The sequence below is a fragment of the Bemisia tabaci genome, chromosome 7 (genome assembly GCF_918797505.1).
Source record: "Bemisia tabaci chromosome 7, PGI_BMITA_v3".
In the NCBI taxonomy this organism is placed as follows: Eukaryota; Metazoa; Arthropoda; class Insecta; order Hemiptera; family Aleyrodidae; genus Bemisia; species Bemisia tabaci.
In genome coordinates this window covers 36,678,714-36,701,378 of record NC_092799.1, presented here as the reverse complement: position 1 = coordinate 36,701,378, position 22,665 = coordinate 36,678,714, and the positions used below count along the sequence as shown (strand labels likewise).

The following is a 22,665-nucleotide window of genomic DNA, read 5'->3' as shown; positions in this document are numbered from 1 at the left end:
CTGATCAAGCCAAGTCACTAGCATGACTTGATTAGCCGAAAAATTATTATTTTTGTAGGAGAGTTATCTTGTCAATGTTCCATCTACTACCGGGCTAGAATGAACATTTGTTATAAGGTTCAGCTACAATGTCCCTTAATTTGCCTTTAAGATGAATTTATTTACTTTAAGAAATTGAAGTGTACCAGGTATAAATATTTTCTCTCATCAACCTCATCAAGTTAGACGCAGTCACCTAGAAGCGGGCTGACTGTTCAACAGTGGGTACTGTTCAGGGTGAAAAGCACCCATTTGAAGTAGTTACAATGACACATAGATTGAGATCAGAGTGACAAGTACTCAAAAAACCTCTGTAAAAATGAAAAAAATAATACAAATCTTAGAATAAAGGTAATCATATTGTATGTGAGTAGCTAATCGACGGTGTAAGTCGGCAATCACGTAGCTCGGTTTGCGATGTCGCAGACTTCCTGTCATATTCTATTGTTTAAACGGGAAATTACTCAGCGGCAATTCTTTAAAACTGCTGTGATTTTTCTTCTCTGTGCGAAGAGAATTCTGCAAAAACTTCAAGGAATGATGTCAGTTTGTTCTCCTTTAAAAAAATAACATAGAGGCGGAGATTTTCAGACACCACAAACGAGTTATGTGATTGCCGACTTACACCGTCGAAATACCTTGCTGCTTTGTCAAATTCTACATCTTAAAACTTTGTAACAACCCTAGCATTTGGTAGAGAGATCAGGCGCTATGAAATTTTTTGGATACTTTGAATAATCAACAACACAAGTAAGGAGTGTCAATTTTGTAAAAAAAAAAAAAATGGATGGCACACATCAATTTTTGACGTATGATGGGTGAACCTCAGGGGCTGCTGCACAGAAAATGGGAAAACATTGTTGGTTGAACCATTTTGAAAGGACCATGTATTTACTTCAAATAATGTTAGTTTCGCCAAGTTTTACTCTGAAGCTATTTTACACATCTCATATATCACTAACAGAATTCAAAATATCATCATCACTTTATTAATGTTAATTTAATTTGCTGAGGAGAGACAGTAGCGACAAAACACAACTTCTAAAACACCAGTACTACCTTTAACTGCAATTTTCATCACAAAACTTCCTACAAAATCGGTGCTACTGTCATCTAAATTCAAAAATCTACTTCAAAATGTGCTGCACAAGCAGTGGAAAAGTCTTACAATGAGCTTCGAATCAAACTTCATTATATTTTGTTTTCAGATTGAACAGTTATTTTCAAGATGACAGATAACGGGCTCCCTCTCGTCATGTCTCCAGTACAACTTGTTCCATTTCAGTACTCTATGCCGCCACCTCCGATGTTGATGGGCCCACCTCCTCCACCACCGATATCCACAGCTTCAGGAGCAGCAAACTGGGGTATCAGTGCAGAATGGCAGGGACTGCTGTGTCAGCAAGTGCAGCAGCAACAGATGCACCAGCAGCAAATGCAGCAGCAACAGCAGATGCATCAGCAAATCCAACAACAGATGCAACAGCAACAAAAGCAACTGTCACAACAACAGCCACAGCAGCCATTGGTCGCTGCCTCTGTTGCTAGTTACAGTATGCAGATGCCCTGGGCCAATGGGGGTGTTCAGCTCACTAGTTCTCAGAGGAACTCTCCCTATAGTCGACCTCCGGTACCTGCAACATTTTTTATAAAACACACTCTATTTTACAAAATAGAATAATCAAGTAATTTATGATGAAAGTGCACATAAAAGGAATAAAAGTACCTTTCTTTGTCAGAACCAAACAATCGAGTGAATGAAAAATTTTTATGAGGGACTAATTTTGAAAGTGGTTGAACAGCATTTTTGGTGGTTAAAAAATGAAAATTAGAATGTTGTGCTAATTTACAGACTAATATCATGTTAATGAAATTAAACTAATGGACTACTAGACAAGGTACGACATGAAGAACTACAACATATGCCTCTTTATCAAAATTTCTGATGAAGATGAAAATGATAGAAGCATTAAAAATTTCCAAAGTAAACCCAAATGTAAGAAAATACCATTTTTTTCCTGTGTTAATTCCCCCTCACAGAAAATTTGTTGGAAAATCAAGCACCGTAATAATTTCAGTACATTTTACGATGCATGAGTGCTCCTCCTGTGCACGTAGTAACTTTCTCTTCAAAAAAACAATACCATGTATCAGAAGAGGAAAGAAATGCGTGCAAACCAAGCTCTGGTTATTTGCCCAGTGTAAAGGTTGATTTCTGTGCTCAGTTTGGCATGCGTTGATTACGGTTTTTTTTTTTTTTTTTTGCAAGCAGGAAATTTGAATTCACTGTGAACAATGTCAACAACGACAACATTAATGACTGAACTAAGTTCAGTGATAGATTCTTTCATTTCTCACTCATGAGTTACTTTTAAAAAGTTAGATACATTCAACATGTTCCATCAGAAATTTGGATGAAAAACAGTGTTGATTCTTGAAAGTTGGCAAAACTGTTTTTTCTCCATTTAAACGCATGTAAAATAATCGATTCTCAGTGAGATAGCTTACCTCACCTGAAATCGATATTTTTAATGGATTCAAAAGGATAAGAGACGGTGTTGCCACCTTGAAAAATCACCACTGATGAGAAAACATGTGCTGTAGAGCTTAATTTCTTACCCTGTCTAGTGAACAACTGTGTCAATTTTACATTTGCCTTTTAAGTATGCTGCAATGAAGAGAAATATCCTGGAGTATTTGAGAGTCGTAATTTCAGTATCTGTAAAAAATAAAACACAATAATCAATCTTGGTATTTAGTAACTCTGAATCAGGACTGTATGCTGAATGGTTAAAAATAACAAATTGTACTTGCCGCTTATTCCTTCATTCTTCGTAGTCTCTCGATCCTTTACTTTTTCCTTACTAAAATGGAACTATTTAACTATTTTAATGTACTACATTTTACGTAAATGTTTCCATAAATTATTACATCAAAGGAGTAGAAAGGTCCCTGTATGAACATACAAAGTATAAGGATTGTGTGAAATAATTTCCATGTGCCATCTATTATGATATAGTTTGAACGTCTTTGACAACTTAATTTGATTGTTCCAGACAACAATGACTAATGATGGATTCGCTGTGCCGTGGCCACCAAGAGCTCGTTTCAACAGGAATAGCAAAAGTGCACCCAATAAATTCAGACGGGGAAATGAGGTTTGTATGGAAGTATGCTCTCTTTCTTTTTTCATTAAATGTACTTATTCAGTTCGCCGATTAAAAATTTTTGAAGATATATCTGGGTGTTACTTTTATTTTAGTTTTTGGGGACTTTTCGTTCAGTGTTAAAGAGGGTAGAAATACTTGTTTGAAAGGGGAACAAAATTGAATTAATTTATCAACATCAAGAAGAATTGAATAGAAGAATTTGAAGAACTTTTTGTTTGTTTAACAAGGCTCCCAAAGTGCAGCTTCAATTAATGAAGTTTTGTCCCGATCAAGTCATGTTTGTAGTTTGCTCTGTGGCCTTTCTGGCACAAAAACCATAGGTAGAACTGGCAGGAGTCTGATTTTGATTCTTGATAGTTGTTAGACTTACCTCGGCCACACGTGACAAAGGGTTAATTGACCAGATAGTCAACTTTATTAATAGGTATTAGGAATTTATAGACCAAGTGCTCATTAATTACTTTTCATATGTTACAGCATTACCACCCACGTTAAAGCAAATTTGAATATGAATTCTAATCTTTTCCTCACTTTCAGGGGAGTACAAATGGCGAGGCAAGGAGGAGACGAAAAAAGAAATCTCTATTTGAAGAATATATATCCACCAAACCTTGGAACAAAGAAGATGCTGTGAAGGCGTTGACAGTTGAAACAGATCTGATGAACGAGCGGACAGAAAAGACAGTCATCATCCGTTTCCCAGATCCTGACCTTTCAAAAAGTATCGTACAGCGATATCATCCAGATATCAAATCAGTACATTTCCAAGCTCCTAGCGATCAAAGGTACTGGGCACCTTTTTTTCTGAAAGTAAAGAAAAACAATCTGATTATTTTTGCTGAGATTTCATTGAATAAATCCATAGACTAAAATGAGATTTTATTGTTTCTACATCTATGTATCTTTTCCAAAGTCTGTGGCGTGTTTATAATTTTTTTTGGAGTTGAGTCAATGTGTTTCACTGCCTCCTTGAATTGATAAATGTGATGGGTTTCCAAAATTTCCCTGTCAATATGCTGCCCTTACACGTAACTGAGATTTTTCTATGATCCAAGATTCAGATTCCAAGATCCTTGCGAGGATTTCAGGAAAGATGCAATGAGGTGAACTGAGAAAAATCAATCTTTCAACAAATTTTGCCTAATTGTGCTCTTTTAAATCAATGAAGAGTTCACTCCATTTGTGATAATAAGAGTTAACTAGCGGGTACCTACACTTTAACACAAATTAAGAAACAGAATGACTTTTTTTTCTTCACATGTCTCTGAAAGTTAAAATAAAGAAACGATCATTCCCTTGAAGAATTCAAGTATATTAAAAGGTTTTCAATAGTTCCATGTGATTTCATGTTTGATTTATTGCTACGTTCATTCCCCATTCACTGGAAACAAGTCTACATGAGAACAGATGAGAAAGTTTTTTTTCATCTTAGCTTATGTGATATTTAGCATGTAATGAAATCCACTAATACATTGTCCAGCCAGATGCCCTAATCTTTTTTTCTATATTTAGCATGTAATGAAATCCACTAATACATTGTCCAGCCAGATGCCCTAATCTTTTTTTCTATCATTACAGATTTTGTTACGTGCATCTAGAAGATGATGTAGATGTAGATGAAGTTATTGAAAGTTTGAACAAAACAAAATTTGGCACAGGCTACTTATCAGCCGAGCGAAAACCGGTTACTAATCAGAAATGTGACAGTAACACAGATGTCATTGAATGTATAGACCCATATACGTAAGTTTTTGAACATTTAGTTTTTCTCTTTTGCTCTTATTAATATTTTAGAAAGTTCTCATGGACAGAAAAACCACATGGAAGCTCTGCAAAGAAGCCAAAATTATGACTTCATACAATGAGTAATTTAGTTTAATTTTGATAAATCAATGCTAAAATTGAGTGGAAAGCTGGATATTTACCCTTTGCACGTACGATCTCTCTTCTGACACCTGATTCTTCTTTCAACTTCTCATTTTAGCTGTAAAAAAGAGTTACATTTTAAAAATAGTGATCAGCTTTAATACTGTAAAACTTGTTAGGAATCAAAACACAAAAAGGAGATGAGGTAAAAATTTCACTCTCATGCACTTTTTAGCATTCCTTCGATTGCCTGTCAAACTTGAAATTTCAGGACTTACTAATATTTCAAAGAATACGTTTTCCATGTTTTGTCTTCCTCTTTAAGGAAAAAAAAGTAGGATAAAATCATGGAGGCAAGTGTATCAAGTATTTGTTCTTTGAAGCACTCAGTTCACTCTTTGTCTCACTGTTTTGGAATTTTAACTCTGAAGAATACAAAATCATATCTTTAATCTTCAAAGTCCACAAAACTTGCTTCACTTGTAGTTTTCTGAATCAGTGGTTAGTATTTACTCAAAAGAATGCAAAATATCGTCAGTATGTCTTCTGAGTTCAAAGGGAATATAAATTTTCTAATTTAGGCCTGTAAATAATTAGCACCGTCATAGCTACCTACCATGAATCTACTCTGAGAAATGCAAAATGTGTATGATATTTTTCTCAGAATTGACTCAGCATAGGCTGTATGCAAAAGAAAACCATTTTTCCAATAAATCAATTTGGGTTTCTTTAAAGGAGAAATATTCTTTCATAGTTATTTAAAGATAATTTCATCGGTTGAAGAGAATTCATTGCATATTTTAACATCTCTTGCAACTGTTCAGGAGCTCAATCAAATTACTATGCACCCATTTTTGGTTCTGAATTCAAGAACTGTGAAAGAACTTGAGGAATGATTTTCAAATATTTCAGTAAGCTTTTGCTTTGATGCACAGTTCAATTTTTATCTTTACTGTGCACTGAAATATACAAGCTGATTATCGGGGGTTACAAGGCATTTATGTAAATCTAACGGATCAAATTGGCAGTCAAGATGGAATTAAAAAGTAACAGATCATGCAAACATAGTACTAGTACACAGTACATAGTACAAGTAATTTAGTAGTCAAACATCTAATACCCATATCTCCTTTCCTCACCTCAGTTTTGACATGGATGCAGCCTCCACCTTGATCTAAGTGCATATTTGAGGAGATTTAGTTCAATGAAAAAAGTGCATAACATTTATTTTGGAATTTTGCTAGTTACCTACATCGAGAAGTTCCCATCGTCCCAAGGTTCCACCGAAACAAAGCTGTCTGTAAAAATTAAACTGAAGGGAAAGGGGGAGGGCGTGCAAAATCATGCAACTCTGACTGTCTTTTCGAGAGGAGTGAAAACCATGGGTCATTGATTATTTCAGATTCTCAGGAGCTGAAATGTTTCTTCATGATGGAAAAGAAATTTTTCCCCTCAATTTTGAAGAATTTCAAGTGCGAATACTCCTTTGAGTAATCTTATTCGTCCTTTTTCCCTCTCTCCTTTGTAACAAAGTGGTTCTTACAGACTTCATAATCAATGAAAACATTAACTTCTGATTAATTGAAAATTATACACCAAGTGAACGAAAAAAGAAGAAGTTAAAAGAAACAGGAAGCTCTAATACATTCGCACTAAAGAAGTGCTCAGTGGAGATTAACGGTAAAATTATAGGTTTTTTTTTTTTTTTTTTTTAAATATTCAAAGATCTCTAAATAGAAACAGATTAAATTAATCAACTGATGAAAATTTTCATGAAGAATGCGCATTCTTTACCCCAAACATAACCAGGGTTACAGAGCATCAAAAAAGGCAAATTTAATAAACTCCAAATAAAATAGAAAATATTGAATAGTGTTTTGATAAAAGAATACGCCGTTCTTTTTTGTACAGAAACTAAAATTACACTATTTTTAGCGGGGTTAATTTGGTGAGTGTAATTTATTTCGACCGCCAATTGGTAATAAACCAAGCTAATCTTCCTGGAAAATGCAAACCTCTTTTTCATTGCCTTGCAAATGACTGCTTTGTCATTTATCAACTTTGACGCCTCTATTCTAGAAATCCAGTGGCGGGTTCAAAAGCTAAAAATACTCTCCAATTCTTTTTTGATTAAAATTTTTATCTTATTTTTTGAGATGCTTAAGTCAAAGTTATAGCAGAAGTTAATTTGCGGAATTGTAAGAATCCAATGAGTGAGTCCTAACAGACATTTAAGAAAATAAAAACTACTTCTCTTGATCTTAGACTCTCCAAGCTCTCGTGATAATGAGCGACATTTTTCTACAATGAATGATAAATGATGCATTTTTCTGCCTCAGTATGAAACCCAATTATTAAAGCTTCTTCTTTTTTGCAAAACTCAACTAGATTGGTGTAAAAGTTTCATACTCAAATGAAATGCTTTTAAAAAAGAAACTCTCTAACTTGAAATTGAATAATTTGACTTTGGTTTACATTTTACAAACTTGGTTGTGCGCCTGTAATATAATTACATATTGCTTTGATATTATAACTGAGATTGCAGGAAAGCAGAAACTTCTTGGTCTTGTGAAGATTGAAAGTATGCAGAAACGAGAGGGTTCCAAAAACAATATTTAAAAATGGAAAGGATGTAAAATGATATCTTGAAAACAGAAACTTGGCTGGCATCAGTACTTAAATTGTATGTTTCTGACAAAATCCTAGCAATTTATAAAAATGTAAAGAGCAAAAACCAAAAGAAAAACTCCACCCTCCAGCCTTGAGGAAAAAAGGGATCTTGAATTGTAAAGGCTAAGAACTTTCTGCAATCTTGTAAAGATAACCCAGTTATACCTCATGGAAAATAGTGCAAACATATTTAGTAATTTAACAAACCAACATCTACTCCAGAGAGAATGATCGATTTTTATCTAACTCCTAAATTTTATGACTTTCGTAATAATGAAAGTGTCCATGCCCAATTATTTTCATTTAGTAAGAACTTGAGCATGAAGCTTTCTGAGCGCTACGCTTAAAAATGGGTCTGTTCCTGATGTGAGGATAAAATAAACTAAAGACTAATAAAATCCCTGGTTTTCCATAATCCCCATCAATATGAAATTGTTTTAAAATTAATCTATCCTGAACATGAGCAAAGAATGAGATCATAATTGAAAGGCTGATGAGCTTAAAATTTACTGATTCGAATCTCTCCTGTTTAACTCTTCCCGTCTTTCTTTGCTTGTCAGAGAAAAGCGATCCTATTAGTTCCTTGAGTAGGTAAAAGGGCTCCAGTCGCCAACTTTTGTAATCCAGGACATCAGAATATTGCTCCTAACAATGTCTAACAACTCAGATGCAGTAAATATTACTTGCTTTTTATTTGTTTTTGATATTAGATTTCAGAGTATGATATATTCAGATAAAAAGCATCATCCATAGGGAGCTTTGTAAAACTGGTGCCTTATAATTATGCGAGTGCTCAAAAATGAACTTTGCCTCTTGCGATTAATCTCTATTATTAAATAAACAATGGCCTGTGTCTTTTGCTCCTGAATTGGTGTGTTGATATCGACATAGATGAGTATCAAAAAATTAATGAAGAATAAAGATATTGTCACTCTGAAATCCATGTTTTACCCACGTCCTGAGATAGTGCACTACTCTGAAATTATTGTCCATTGAGTTTAAGATAACGTAGGAGTCATCCACTACCACTTAAGAATCATGATCAGAATTTATAAAATACGTTATTTCTAAAAGCGGATTATTCTTACAGATTATACGTTGGGAATTTACCTGCCAACACAACTACAATGACTTTGCTGGAGCATTTTCCTACATCAACCATCATCAAAATCAGTCAGGAGCAAAGAGTCATCTCTCATATGTAAGTCTCTAATTGAGTTTCCTGAAAATAAGAGAAAATTTACATTAAAATATTGAATCAACAACCTTGATGACAAATTTTATCAGTAATGCTTGTCACAGAGTCCCGTTTTGATGATTTAAGTGCGTCTGTTCTAAAATAATAATAAGATTTTTCTGAACGTCTGGATTCTACGTCTGTCATCATCAATTAGGATATTGCTTCTTGGAATACAGGGTTTTTTTCAACTCTATCTGACAGAAATTATTTTCTAAAAAAATATCCTCTATGCACTAAAGGCCTTTTGTATGGACCATCACATTTAAAAGTGAACGTAGGATTCAGTTGGCTGAGGACACTCTTTGAAATTGACCCTTCTGATTTTACATCACTTAATAATGGGTCACGCGTGTTGATGGTTTGAGCCTTATAGATTAACAAAAAATAATTAGATCTTTTCAGACATCAAGTTTTGACAGTCAATATTAACAGAGATATTACTTATCGAAAAGCAGGACCTATGATGTCATTCACCGCCAAAGTGCAGCAGATGGGTTTCTTCCACCTTGTTTTCATTAATCAGTGATGCACACATTTGCACTGTTTGCACAATGTATAATACGGATGAAACTGAGATGGAAGCACCCACAGTATGCACCACTGTGATGGTTGATGTTATACGCCATGTTTTTTGATGGGCAATACCTTCATTAATATTGGACATAGAAATTTGGCATTTGGACGGATCTCATCAATTTTTACTAATCTATGAGCTTAAACTACCAAAACATAATTCTGTAAGTAGCGCAATTGACCAATTTACAGTCATTCATTATTTATTTTCACATTTAAAATGCTTGATTTGTTTTAATTTGCAGGTGGGCATTTGTTGCATTCAAGACTGTAGATTTAGCGATTGAAGCGCTTAAGTCTACGCGGAACTTGAAAATAGACAGCAGGAATATAGCAGTACGATTCCGCAGAGGAGCTAAGCCATTAAATTCAAAGAACAAAGTGAGTTAATCAATATCTTTCTCTGCTTGCCTCAAATTCTTCATAAATTTCAGCCATTTCATTACAACTAATATAATCGGGGGAAATTTTAGTTTCGAAAATTTTCGACAATACAGCAGCTCAAAGAGGTTGACCGAAAAAGGGTTTGAAGAAACACATGCTGCTTTCTGTTGTAGAACTGGAGGGGAAAAAAGACTAAAAGCCCAACAACTTGTTTTGTTATGAAAATTAGCTTCGAAACGTTAATCTTTTCAATGATATTACGTATTTGTCTATTTTTTCCGACTCTTAATTTTTCATTGTTCTTTTTCAGGAACAAGCTAAGGATGGAAGCAACTCAAAAGAAACTTCCAAACAATCTCAAGAGGTAAGAATTCTGTTTACATAGTTAAAAGCAAATTAGTAAATTAGGGAAAGTTCATCTGAAGAAAACATTTTTTGCCCCTGATAGAGGCCTGAAATTTTCAGTGTTTTGTTTTAATTAAAGCTACATGTAGATTGGACAAATTTTTAATTTTCAAACCTATTGATGGCTAAATACAAAAAAATTGCACTTCATTAGCAATGTCTAAAAACCTCCAAAGACGTTTTATTTTTTTAGAATTACTAGTCCAAATCCAAGTGTTTCTCTCCAAAATATCAATGCCTAAATCCACTTATGCACATTATACGTACTTCGCACTGACACAGGGATTATAAATCCAACTCTAAGGGAGGTGGGAGGGGAATGTACTGTAATAGCTGAAATTGTCTGTCATGTAATATTTGAAGATTTAGGATAAGATTGATCTATAATAATTTTAGGGTTGTTGCAGTAAGAAAGTAAGTGGTGCATTTGAAACAAGAATTCGTAGTTTTGATCTAGAATTGATTGCCAAAAACAAATGCAGTCAAATGTAAGCTGAGCAATTGTCGCTAGTGACTATGGTCCGTCAGTGACCATTATTAAAGTCAAGTTACATTTTCAAAGCCACCCTAAATCTCTCTTCTATGTTCCAGATGATTGAGCCAAAGAAAGAACCAATTGATGACTATGAACGGATCCGTGGTGTTGAAATCGACGATGAGTACGATGAACCTTCGGTGGATGACGAGCTTGACTCCGTGATGGGCGACTATGACCAAGATTACGATGATGATGATGAAGATGTGGAATTTGTAGCACCGAATGGCTACCATGACCAGGATTTCGAGGAAGATGATGATGAGGTCATGGCATTCCACTCCCTACCGCTCTCACTCCCTCAGACGGTTGTTTGCAAGAAAGAAGAGAAACATTTCTCTCACCCAAATGATGTCGACGATGAGGATGATGATGATGATACTGATGTTTGGCGTTTGCGATGATTTTAAAGCTGATGCTATAGTAGGTATATTTGTTTGATAAATGTTACCTAAATAATGTTTGGTATGCAGTCTTGCAGTACTAATACGTGTATTGCAAAATAACCGATATTTGACTGCCAGCCATGGTAGTATCCTCAGATATGACTGGAGAAAGTATGTGTCATTCGTCAACAAAAAAAAGACTGAGTCCTGTGTATCCTTTTTGGCGAGACAGCTAATTTGAATTCTCTGTACTCTGAAGAACACTTTTGATCAGGTTAACAGGGTTGCCCGTGGTCTGAAGAACACCTTTGATCAGGTTAACAGGGTTGGCGGTGGTCTGAAGAACCAGGAAAGTCAGGGAATTTGCGGTGACCGGGAAAAGTCAGAGAATTCACTCAAAAATTCAGGGAATTAATGTGTTAGTGTTCAGCAAAAGTGAGTATAGTTTAAAGGGGAAAAATCAAAGTGGAAGTTTTATTCAAATGTCAGGGAAAGTCAGGGAGTTCGAACATTTTGGAGTCAGAGAAAAGCGGAAAAAAGTCAGGGAATTGGAAGATGAAGAAATTATGGTGACCCTATCTAAGTAAGTTGTTATGAAAATTCAAATAGTTTGTACTGATTCTGAAGATAAATTGGCGCACACCCTCTTCAACCTCACTACATTTTGAAAAATTTAATCGGGGTTTTGGTCATTATAAGTAAAAGCAGCCTTAAAATAGGTTTCTAATTCTAAAATGTGAAACATTGAGTGAGAATCAAACTGCTTATTTGTATGGCGACAAGTTAAATGGGGCTATTGAACTAATTATTTTTCTAAATTGTTCAAAAATTAAGGAAACATGAATTTTTCGTTTGTTCAAACAAATTTTAGCTGACAAAGTAATTTTTGATAGGCGTACGTAATTATGTCCGAATAAAATGTACTCACAGCAGTCAGTAAGATCCAGCTGGGAAAAGTGGACTGAACTTGAACAAGCAACAGTGGCTTTGCTTTTCGTAAGCAATGAGTAATGAATCAGTCACTCAGTCTAGGAGGTTCCAAAAGTAGAACTGCTGATTTTACATTTCTTCTCCGTGAAGCATTTTCGGTTGACCATTGCGTGCATATACAACGCGGCCTATATCTAGGCTTTAGTCACCAGAGCCCTTGGAAGTTAAAGCCATTTGGTTGATCAAAAGGAATATCATGCTCACTGATCCTGCAAGTTATGTGGTTTCCAACTTTTCATTCTGGAACTTTGTACGTTCATTAAAAAGCAGCATTCTGAAAATGGAAAAGAACAATGATATTAGTGGACGGAATGAGGGCTTTAATGTAAAACTATTGAATTACTGTTTAAAAAAGTATGTCCTGTCAGTAGGCTTCACCATTGCTCACATTTTTAATCACTATTTAATCACAAAAAAGATTGACTTAAAGTTTAAAGTAGGAATTATTGAGCTCCTGTAAAATGTTTCAGACATATTTTGTGTGTCAAATAGGTATTTCGAGTTCATATGGTAGGTATAATTGATTTGTCAAGTTACAGCATTGACGAAACGAATTTTTTGCCTTTTTGTCGTATTTAAGTCATACCTCTACTTTTTCTCCAAATTTGGCTCCGAAATTCTAAAAATCAATGGAGAAGAAGGAGGAATTTAAAGGTAGAAATTTGTCTTCCTTTTGGAGAAACATCATTTTTCACATGACAGTGTTTTTGATCCTAACGATTACCTTTTTATTTTTTTCCAGAAAGTGGTATCCTGTTCATTTGATTGTCTACAATAGTCTCTTCAAATCTTTCATCCAATATCAGATTGACCTCTAGTCATGCTTGCATCACTTAAGTACCTTACTCAGGAAAGGATTTATTACTTCTGTTATGGTGATCTTGTCTGATTTGATTTTGCTATGTTCGTACATCAGCTTAATTTTATCAGGCTCAGTTCAGTTTAAATTAGTCATGCAATTCAATTTTAATTGGCAGTGCCGGTGTATAGATTTGATCCTTCATGGAGACTGCTCAGTATTACAAGGAATCGTTGGGCTGGGCTCAAGAGTGCATAAAGTTCTTATGCCTCCTATTTTTCCAACTAGCTTTCCCACTTTTAAAAATCTCTTTTCCACAAAATGTTCTAAGCTAAAGCCTTGTTTTCACTATTATTCACAAATGGCTGCAATATTATAAAAAAACGAAAAACATACATAATTCACCGCAATTTTTCAGAGAAACGCAATTTTAAAGTTACTACAAGCTGGCCTTTTTGCAGCCATTTATTTTTTTCCGAAAGGGAAGTCTTTACAACCCTGCTGAGCTGAGGTGGATTTTATGGTATGAATGAGAATCATTTTATTTTATTTATTTTATGGTATAAATTTTTGACAAATAGGACTAATATCTCGGTAAATTATTTCAACTGAATCATTGTTCAGTTCAGGCTTTCTCAATTTAATCCAAGAGTGTTAAAGTCTCTTTTCAGCCCATTGAATGAAAATTTGGTTTTCCAATGGTGGCAGAATCTATTCAACGTAATTTAGCCCAGAGCTAAGGCCTTAGTTCGCCAATTTTTTAAGGGAACCTAAAGATTGCTTTCTTCATTCTTTCATTGAATCTAGGTGCAAGAATCAAGATGGTCAAGAATCTGTCTCTATTTAAAAAAAAAGTTAGTAGATTAATCTGTCCTAGCTCTAACCTTTTCTTAACATTGTATTTTTTTCATTACATGCTTTTTTTCTCAGTCTATCTACTTCTAGGCGAAGTAAAAGTAACTGAGCCACCGACTCAGTCACCTAAATTTTTTCATGAACTCTTCCGGTATCGGTAAGGAAAATTTTATTTAAGAAAAACAGTAGAAATGAAGTTTCAAGTTTATAGATTTTCTTTTCACTTCTCTCTCTATTGATCGATTATCAGTATTCATAAGAAACCCAAGGTTCCTGCTACATGTAGAATTGAGTTTTCCTTCCTTAAGAAGAATTAAAAAATTAGGGAAACAGTTTCCTATTTTTTTCAGCCCTCTGACTCTTTGAAATTTAGTGTTGTATGAGGAAAATTTGTTTCATTTTTCATTTTTTAACTGGAGGACAAGAGTCTCAGTACTTTGTTCACTTTTATTTATATTTCTATCGAGCGATTCTAATTTACATTGTATAATGCATACCAGTTTTATTCGACAAAAACGAAAAGCTTATTGTAGCTTGACAAACTTAAGTTGCATTTTGCGTCTCTCTTTTTTGTGCCGCGTCACAAAAGGTGAGGAGAAAATACGAGGATCTATTCGATGGTGGGATACCACTCAATTCTTTTTAAAATTTTCACCTCAGAAATTTTTTTTTTATTATGGAAAAGATTCTGTACAGATTAAGGACAATTTACGATCAACTGTGAGGTTTAGAAAAGTTTTTGTCACATTTTACCTGGTTTAGTGTTATATGTTTAGTGAACGTTAATTATTTAGTAGTTTAAGGCTGTGATAGTCGCAGGACTAACATTTTTACTCCGAGCTAATTTCTACAGTAATATTGTTATTCTCTCGTCATAATTTTGCTATTTATCTTAATCATTTTGAAGTTATAATCCCCTCTCCTGTTTTTATTTGCAACCTACCAGTGTTCAAATTTTGTATACGTTGTTATTGAGAGATCATTTTCGGCTCTCTTTAGTTTTTTTTAAAGCCCGTCCAATTGACTATTAAAATCATACATCATGATACTGAGGAATATGTTTCATTTAAACAAAGAATTTCTTGAGTTTTTTCGACCCAAGTAACAGACTCACATGGCAAGTGCAGGCCAGGAGCTCAAAATGTTTTAGAGCTACAATCATTTCTAGTAATTTAGCAGTTCTAAATTGTAGCTAAATGCTAGACTTCATAAATACTCAATTTCTCAGAGCAATCTGTTCTGTTTGAATAACTTTTCCTGTGTGATGTGTAAAAAAAAAAGACCGAAGAAAAAGTTATGACATCAGATGTTCAAGTCACAGCCCAGAATCTGTCTCATTTTCGCTCGCAAATCAAGTGATCTTATATTTCTGGTTTTTCTGCAGCGAGTAGCTAAAAGCATTATGTCATGTTCTAATTTTAGGCAGGTAAATTCCAACCGTTGGTATGAAACATTATTTCTAATAAATTGCTTTCGAAAACACAGGAAATTTTTGAGCGACCACAAAAACAGACAAGGTAAATGCGCACGTCAATTTTAAATTGTGAAAAATGAAACAATCGCAAAGTAAAATGATACTCAGTTTCATTTTGTAAGTGCTATATTCATCCTCAGTAGAACCATAGGCCTGTATAAGGTGAGGACAAAATCCTCCTAACGTTTTGGACAGTTCAATTTTGCAAACATGAGGTCCCCTTTTCAATTTTTTATTATTATGACTGCAATACGTAGACAAGCCAAAATATATTCCTCAGATCATGAATCTTGACTTATTTCAGAAGGAAGTATTAAAATTTCATTCACTTTACAGTAATTTATTTATGCTTTTTAAATTTAAAATGAATTCGAATGATAAAAGTAAGAAAAAGCTGAAAGAATACTGACTATGTCATTCGATACATTCAATGGTTCCAACAAATGGGCTACTTTGACATCGATTGCTTTCCTGCACTTTTTAAGGGTGGCATAACTCAATGGAAATATACTGAATGGCAAAGTCATGAAATCAGTCTATTGGACTCAGTCTCCATCGATAATTTTCACTGTTCATTCATGAATATTAATCAAACCATCTAATCTTCAATAAAAGGTTTTGAAGATTTATAGCTATGTATAATTAAAAACTTATATTTTGCTACTGTTAAACTTTTTAAGCGATTCTGTTTGCTTTAGATTATTTTAAGTACGTACTATTAGCATCACAAATGATTTTGTCAAGACTCTATCATCGATAGCCAATATGTGGCTTTGTTCATGAGAATAGCTTACTGTTCAAACATGCATCACCTTTTCCTCTCATCTGTTCAGTTATCAATGTGTAGCTTCGTTCATTTGGATACTATTTAAACATACATCACATTTTTTCTCTCTCATTTCTCTGATTATAGTGTGTACTGTTTTTTTTAATGATGTTACTTTTGAAGCACACTTCTAAGCATGAGAACAATTTCAGAATAGCCAAATTATCTTTCAGTGTCTACTTAACTTGAGAAAATAAAATAGTTAAATCTGTAGTATACTCTCGATTCTACGCTGATTTTTCTTTTCTTTGTTTACTTTAAAGCCGGTGATCAATTTCAGCCCCACTTACTTAGTTCCCTCTTTTTTAAACCTTTAAGTATGTGCTTCTTGCTTACTGTCCACTCCAAAGACGGTCAATGGGTTGTTTTGTCTTGTCTTATTTATTTATTTATTGTAATTCATTTTATTTATTGTAGAATAATAGCTTACATGTATTTGTTTTGTTTACTTTTACTTTTGAGCAAAACTAAAAGAGGAAGTTTTGGAAAAATGAACATCCGTTTCAGTTTTGTCAGAAGTTGTCCTTGTACCTGAGAAAAAATACCTATCTCAAATTTTCTTATCTGTTATTTTTAAAATTATAATAACCCTTATTTCCCTTTTTTTGTGTTCTAGAGTTAATTTTTATTGAGGAGCAGGAGCGCAGAAAGCAGCTATTTTTGTAAACACTCTTTCATCTAAAAAAGAGTGAAAGACAGTACGATACCTTAATTCACCTAAATAACTTTTTGTTTGTAAAACACATTTATTTAAAAGTTTTCCTACACTCTTGAGTTACTGTCCATTTTACTTATGTGCTTGAAAAAAAAAATGGTCTTTTCATGTTGCAGTTTTTCTAACTAACTTTCAACTGATTAATTAAGATTTTTCCTGACAAACTTTTCCTTCTAAAACCGCTTTTAGGGAGGGGATGGGGGGGGGGTGGGCTGTTCAATTTTTTCCTCTAAAAGTGAGGGAATAAAATCAGTTTTAATCTGTGGTTTCAAACTTAAAATAAATACAAAGAACAAAGGGTTTAATTTAACTTGTGAAAAGTTCTGCACTTTTAGGAGGAATCATGTTTTCCTACCCTCAATTAAATGATTTTGTTAACCTTTCATGAAGCAAAAACTCTGCCCTTATTTTCTAGGGCTGAGGTTCACTGATACTGATATACATCTTCAACTATTAAGTAAAGTTTTTTTTTATTATCATGATTTCTAGAATAGAGAAAAGAAGTCTACATCTATGGGTACTTCATTATTACAACTCTTATTTTTTTGGCTTAAGATAATTTTTATGGCTTGGTGTAGGTTTTGAAATTTTTATCAAAGTAAATAAATGTCAACTTAACTCATGTGATCATCTGTCGGAATATTATCCCCAACAGAATATTATGAAGAATTCATCTACCTATTGCTCCTTATTTGAACATTATTTGTTCACCAATCGTAAAGTTTTTTGACTTGTTATATTAAAATGTTTTTAATGTGCATATACTAGTTATATATATTCTCCTGATTTAGACTGCTAATTATTAAGAGTTCGCACTATGTAAATAAGGAATATAATAAATGAATCATTAATCACAATCATTTGTACTTTTTTGTGAGCATATTTTTTTCCATCAGATACAAGACAAGCTCTAATCAGAAAAAAAAGTGAAATGCTTTCTCCTCAAAATCATCCGTAGAACGTGATTCACACAACAAGAAGATTGGAAATCAACTCCTCAGTGAGATATAAACAAGTATTTTTAACACAGATCAAATGGAGGTTAGATTATACAAATGACGTCATTTAATGTATATTCTTGGCATTTAAACAATGTTAATTGTACAAAATCACTTATATTTTGCTGAGTTGATTTCCAGATTTCCTGTTGTGTGATTCGTTATACTCAACAGATTTTGAACAGAAATTATATTGCCCATGAGGTCCATTGGTATCACTGAAAAAAAAAGAAGCTGATTTGAAGTAGATAATTCTCTGTTTCCTGTAATATTTTTGTAAAGTTGGCAAACTCAATAAGAAGTTTTTGAGGGCATTTTCTTGAAATTAGAACATGTAAATAATGAGATGTTGGATAAGATTATATCTCCCGGTAATGGTGTTCTTACTCCCATTTCGTCATAAGCACTTCAAGTGCACTTTAAATTGTGAGTCCAATCTGACTTTAATTTGATAATTGAAAAATTATTAATCGTTAGCATTAATGAAATGAATTACGAACCATTCAACATAATTTGATCAAAGTACCATCAGCCTGGATCAAAAAGAGGGGTTTTGGAGGGATAGCCCATTATAGCTACGTTGACAGCTCTCATCCTGATAACTTCTGCAACCAGATTATCTGAAACACAAATCACATTATGTAATGTTATATTACTTACAACCCATGTAGTGCATTATTAGGTTTTCATACTTACTGAGTTATGTGGCTGGCAATGACCCAATTTAGGACACTGATAAGAAACATCCAAAAAAATGGATGACCTGGGCTAAAAAATTCAGATGTTTAAAAAACCTGGATATTTCAGGATTCTCTTCTCACAATCTTATTTTCGATTAGGTATTAATCAAAAATAAAAATTTAAAGACAGAGAAAAAAGTTAAATTTTCAGTTTGACAGTCGGTATACACATTCACCCAGTATAAAGTAACGATTGTACTCTTTCTCTCTCCCTCCTCTTCATCTTCTCTGTGGCCTTACATTATTTGTGTCCTTCACATTGCTTTACAATTTTTCCTCAGTGAATATGGAAACAAGTATAACCATGGCATAATGACAATTCGGCAATTAAAATTCTCTGTTGCATAATTATTTTAAGTTTCAAAAAGAGGGAGGGAGAGAAAGGGGGAAATAAAAAAGGAAGGAAAAAAGCAGAGACATGAATTGTACATATTTTAGTAAAAGTAGCATTATTAAAATTAAGTGCTCACGAAATAGAACAATGAATGCATGCGATTTACGTGGTCATTCTTGATCACTTCACCTCACTCAAGAACATTAAATATGGTATTCAAAGTCAACATTTTTTTTTCAGCCATCATTCGATTCAAAATTAAAAGGAAAATAAAAGAAATTTGAAGCTTGGGAGGATCTAAATAGTTGTTGTTGCATCCCTCAAATTCTACATGGGATCAAGTGCCGTCGAAATCGGAGTGTTAAGTGAATATTATGCACTTATTGTACGAGAGCAATTTTTTCAACTTTGAGTCGCCTTTTCTTCTTTCCTCGAGTGGTTGAACCACGATTAATAAGTAGATGTCTAAAATACCTTCAAGCTCGGCATGTGAAACTGTTAGAAAATCGCCCGCGCGCTGGGGAGGCTTGCCTACTCAGCTATTTGCAGGCGCTTTATTTGCGAGTTGCTATTGACTTATGTCTCATAGCACCGTAGCGTGTTCCATATCGGCCGTGCATCCCAAGTAGCAGTGATCGCGATACATAGCCATTTTATCGGTTGATTATCGCGATTATATCGGTGGCAATTTATCGCGATATTACCGAATAAAAAATTGCGATTTATGGCGATTAAATCGCTATGCATCGCAATTTTTTGTTCAACACAATCGCGATCAATTTTCGTCGATAAAATCGAGATTAAATCGCCATATATCGCGATTTTTGTTGCGATAATATCGCGAAATATTACCGGGCGATAAAATCGCGATTTTATTGCAACAAGATCGAGGATAATCGCTCAGATGTTGATGATCTTAGCGATTTTATCGGCGATAAAATCGCAACAAATCGCGATTTTTCCGTTGAAAAATGCTACTTGGGATTCTATTCGATTCGTGGAATTGTAGTTCTCGATTCAAGGAACCGCACTTCATGTTCACATGACCTGACTTAGGTTCACGTAACCGTTCTTAGGTTCCTTCATTCATTTTATCGAACTTTCAAACCAAACCCAACCACGAATTCACGGAAAAAAATCTTTGGTGCTTATAGCCAAAATAAAAAGAAGTTGGTGCTTATAGCCTGATATGTTGGTGACATTTACTCTTGATCCCAGATTCGACCCCTGAGAACAATTTGCTACATCACAAATGTATGATGGTTAGAAACCTGAAACCGCGATCAGTAGGCGTTGACAACAAAGATGGGTAATTCCGCACCAACATACCAACACTGCTGGTGGGCGCGCCGTCCTCCGTAGAAATATGGTAGAACTGACCCATCCGATGTTTAGTGTATCAATCATGAAAGCAAGGAGAACCTAATATTTGTGTTTTTTAGCCAAAAGAGGAGTATTTTCTCGTAAAACGACAGCTAAAAAATTGAATACAAAGTGGGTGCAATTCGGGGTTCGCACTAGGGATGGTGGAAAAGGGTTAACGCGTAAATAAATTCGAATCGAGTAATATGAACCTACCGTACTTGTTGTGAAGTGCCTGTAGTCCGTATCCACTACCAGATTTTTTGCCTACCGCGGGAATTGAACCTGGGACCTATCAAAACCTACCGAAGACCCTAACGATTGACTATACAGTATGGTGAGAATCCGGACCCGAAAACCTTACATAGCTTCGATTTGAACGGTAAACCCAGGATATTCAATCTACATGCTTAGATTGGTTTCATTCTTTTTTCTATTTTTGTAATTTCATTTTATTTTTATTAACGTTTAAATTCATTGTTTACTTTATTTATTTTCGTTAACTTCATTAAATGTTTTTACTTTATTTTTTTTCTTTACGTAATATAAAATTTTCTTTGATTAATTTCTTTTTATTTATTTACTTTATTTTAATGTGTCCGCCTTTGTTTCTTTTTACTTAAGTTGAATGTTTTTACTTCATTGTTTTTTCTTTACTTAATAATTATTTTTTCTTTGATTAATATTCTTTATTTCTTCCTTGATGTTTTTACCGTTTACTACTTATTTATTGCTTGCAGATTTTTTATTTTACTTTAATTGCGAGTCACTTTCATTTTTTATGTTTTATACTTCATTAATTATCTCGTCGTTGTTATTTATAACGCATTTTATTTATCTATTTTGTTCTTTTTTTCTTTTCATGTCGAAATCAATTCCAAATTTTCAAAGCAAGATTATTTTTATGATTGGCTAAAGTGCTTCTAGCATTTGAGGACAATAAGCCCAGGCTACTTACTTGAACAAGTGAGATTAGTAGAATAGGTAAAAAAAAAAAATTACCCCTCTAAAGTACTGAAGCTTGACATGGTTAAAATGTAGTGCATGCCTAGCCCCTACTGGTAAACCTGGGATGTTCACGCTTAAACAACAGCATACAATTGACAAAACATTGTTAAAACATTTAGTAACAATTGATAATTTCTGCATTTCCTTGAAATTTTTGAAAACGAGGGCCTCTACGCTGCCGACAACCAATCGGAAGATAACAACATACGTAAAAAGTCGTAGAACAACCGTGTTCAAGTTATCTCGGAGGTTAATGGATTCAAATACCGTCAATGTTTTATTTCTGATCAATGTTTTTAAAACAATACACACTGTTATTCTAATGAGTTTCCGCAAATTTTCCTGAGCGATTTAAAATAGATAAAAGAAAATTTGACTTAAAACGCATAATATCCGAAATCTAAGCTCAGATTCGGCTTCCTCGTGAAAAATCGATGCAATTTCATGTATCATATGTCACCATATCATGAAGGAAAGAGATTAACGTAGGCGTGTAGATTCTAACATATCAGTCCGACGTGGCAACATGAGTGATTCGGAGTGGGTCAGCTGATGAGTAAGAAGAAGTTTGTTTTCTCGGAAACGGACGAACCAAATGCTTGGCGCCGGCGTCTGGCGGCGTAGCTCAAACGTTTGGATTCTGTGCCTACTTCCGCATACCAGCCGGCTTTGATAGAATCTTTACGCCTACGATTACCCTCTTTTCTTCATGCTATGATAACATTTGATACATGAAAGCGCATCGATTTTTCACGAGAAAGCCGAATCTGAGCTTAGATTTTGGGTATGATGCGTTTCAAGTTGAAGTTTCTGAATTTGAAAATTTAAGACGGCGGACGTAGCCTAAATAGATGCATCGGCTCCCATTCCATCGATTAAATTCGAATTTTTAGTCTAATTTCGAAAAACCAAGGTGGCGGGCGTGGCCTAAAACGCTATATCGGTTCCTGCTCGTCGGATTTTCGTAAAACTTGGTGCCAAGGGGAGGGAGGGGGAGGAAAGAAATTTTCAAACACTGCAATCGATATGTCGCAGGCAAATAGTAAAGTTAGGCATTTTGTCAAATGCCAAGGCAAATAGTCAAATACTAGGGGGCTATGCTCCCTGACCGCTACGCGATCCAACCCCCTGAAGGCGCTCCGCGCCATCAATGGGCCGCTTCGCGGCCCTATTTTTACCTCCTATCAGTGTTAGTTTTATTTTTCCCCTCAAAAATTACGATATGAGGTATACTTTACTTTTAGAATGAAATAATTTTTGGTTTTGATGAATATTTTAGTTCGTTTTAATCCGTTT

General features: G+C 34.4%; 2 protein-coding genes across 9 annotated transcripts in view; one reads left to right on the top strand and one right to left on the bottom strand.

Moving 5' to 3' along the window:
• Nucleotides 1–1,005: 1,005 nt before the first annotated feature.
• LOC109032066 (uncharacterized) overlaps nucleotides 1,006–22,665 on the bottom strand; it is a 296,669-nt gene continuing 275,009 nt past the window's right edge. For 5 of the 7 annotated variants that reach the window (XM_072302689.1, XM_072302688.1, XM_072302691.1 and 2 more), the window contains 6 exons: nucleotides 18,426–18,545; nucleotides 12,197–12,532; nucleotides 8,856–8,967; nucleotides 5,135–5,193; nucleotides 3,820–4,013; nucleotides 1,006–1,673 (listed from right to left, as the gene is read on the bottom strand). In XM_072302689.1, the coding sequence (XP_072158790.1) occupies nucleotides 18,454–18,545 (92 nt within the window). In that variant the 3' untranslated portion in view covers nucleotides 1,006–1,673; nucleotides 3,820–4,013; nucleotides 5,135–5,193; ... (1 more) ...; nucleotides 12,197–12,532; nucleotides 18,426–18,453. Of the gene's footprint in view, nucleotides 1,674–3,819; nucleotides 4,014–5,134; nucleotides 5,194–8,855; nucleotides 8,968–12,196; nucleotides 12,533–18,425; nucleotides 18,546–22,665 lie in introns of those variants that run through there. The other 2 variants (XM_072302695.1, XM_072302696.1) reach the window with 1 other exon arrangement.
• On the top strand, nucleotides 1,268–17,784 carry Pof (RNA binding domain-containing protein painting of fourth). Of its 2 annotated transcripts, none has more exons than XM_019043990.2 (9): nucleotides 1,268–1,669; nucleotides 3,096–3,197; nucleotides 3,747–3,994; nucleotides 4,788–4,952; nucleotides 8,836–8,946; nucleotides 9,804–9,939; nucleotides 10,253–10,306; nucleotides 10,939–11,305; nucleotides 13,001–17,784. In XM_019043990.2, exons 1-8 carry the CDS (start codon nucleotides 1,268–1,270, stop codon nucleotides 11,284–11,286), a joined length of 1,566 nt encoding a protein of 521 aa, XP_018899535.2. In that variant the 3' UTR covers nucleotides 11,287–11,305; nucleotides 13,001–17,784. The 2 variants fall into 2 exon arrangements, with proteins under 2 accessions (XP_018899535.2, XP_018899534.2); XM_019043989.2 differs by having other exon boundaries at nucleotides 10,939–11,309.

Bases quoted from the DNA above. Each gene is read 5' to 3' on its own strand.
- Pof (XM_019043990.2), top strand. From the start codon at position 1,268: ATGACAGATAACGGGCTCCCTCTCGTCATGTCTCCAGTACAACTTGTT. The intron at 3,995-4,787 runs GTACTGGGCACC...CTATCATTACAG, and splicing joins CAAGCTCCTAGCGATCAAAG to ATTTTGTTACGTGCATCTAG. The intron at 4,953-8,835 runs GTAAGTTTTTGA...TTATTCTTACAG, and splicing joins GAATGTATAGACCCATATAC to ATTATACGTTGGGAATTTAC.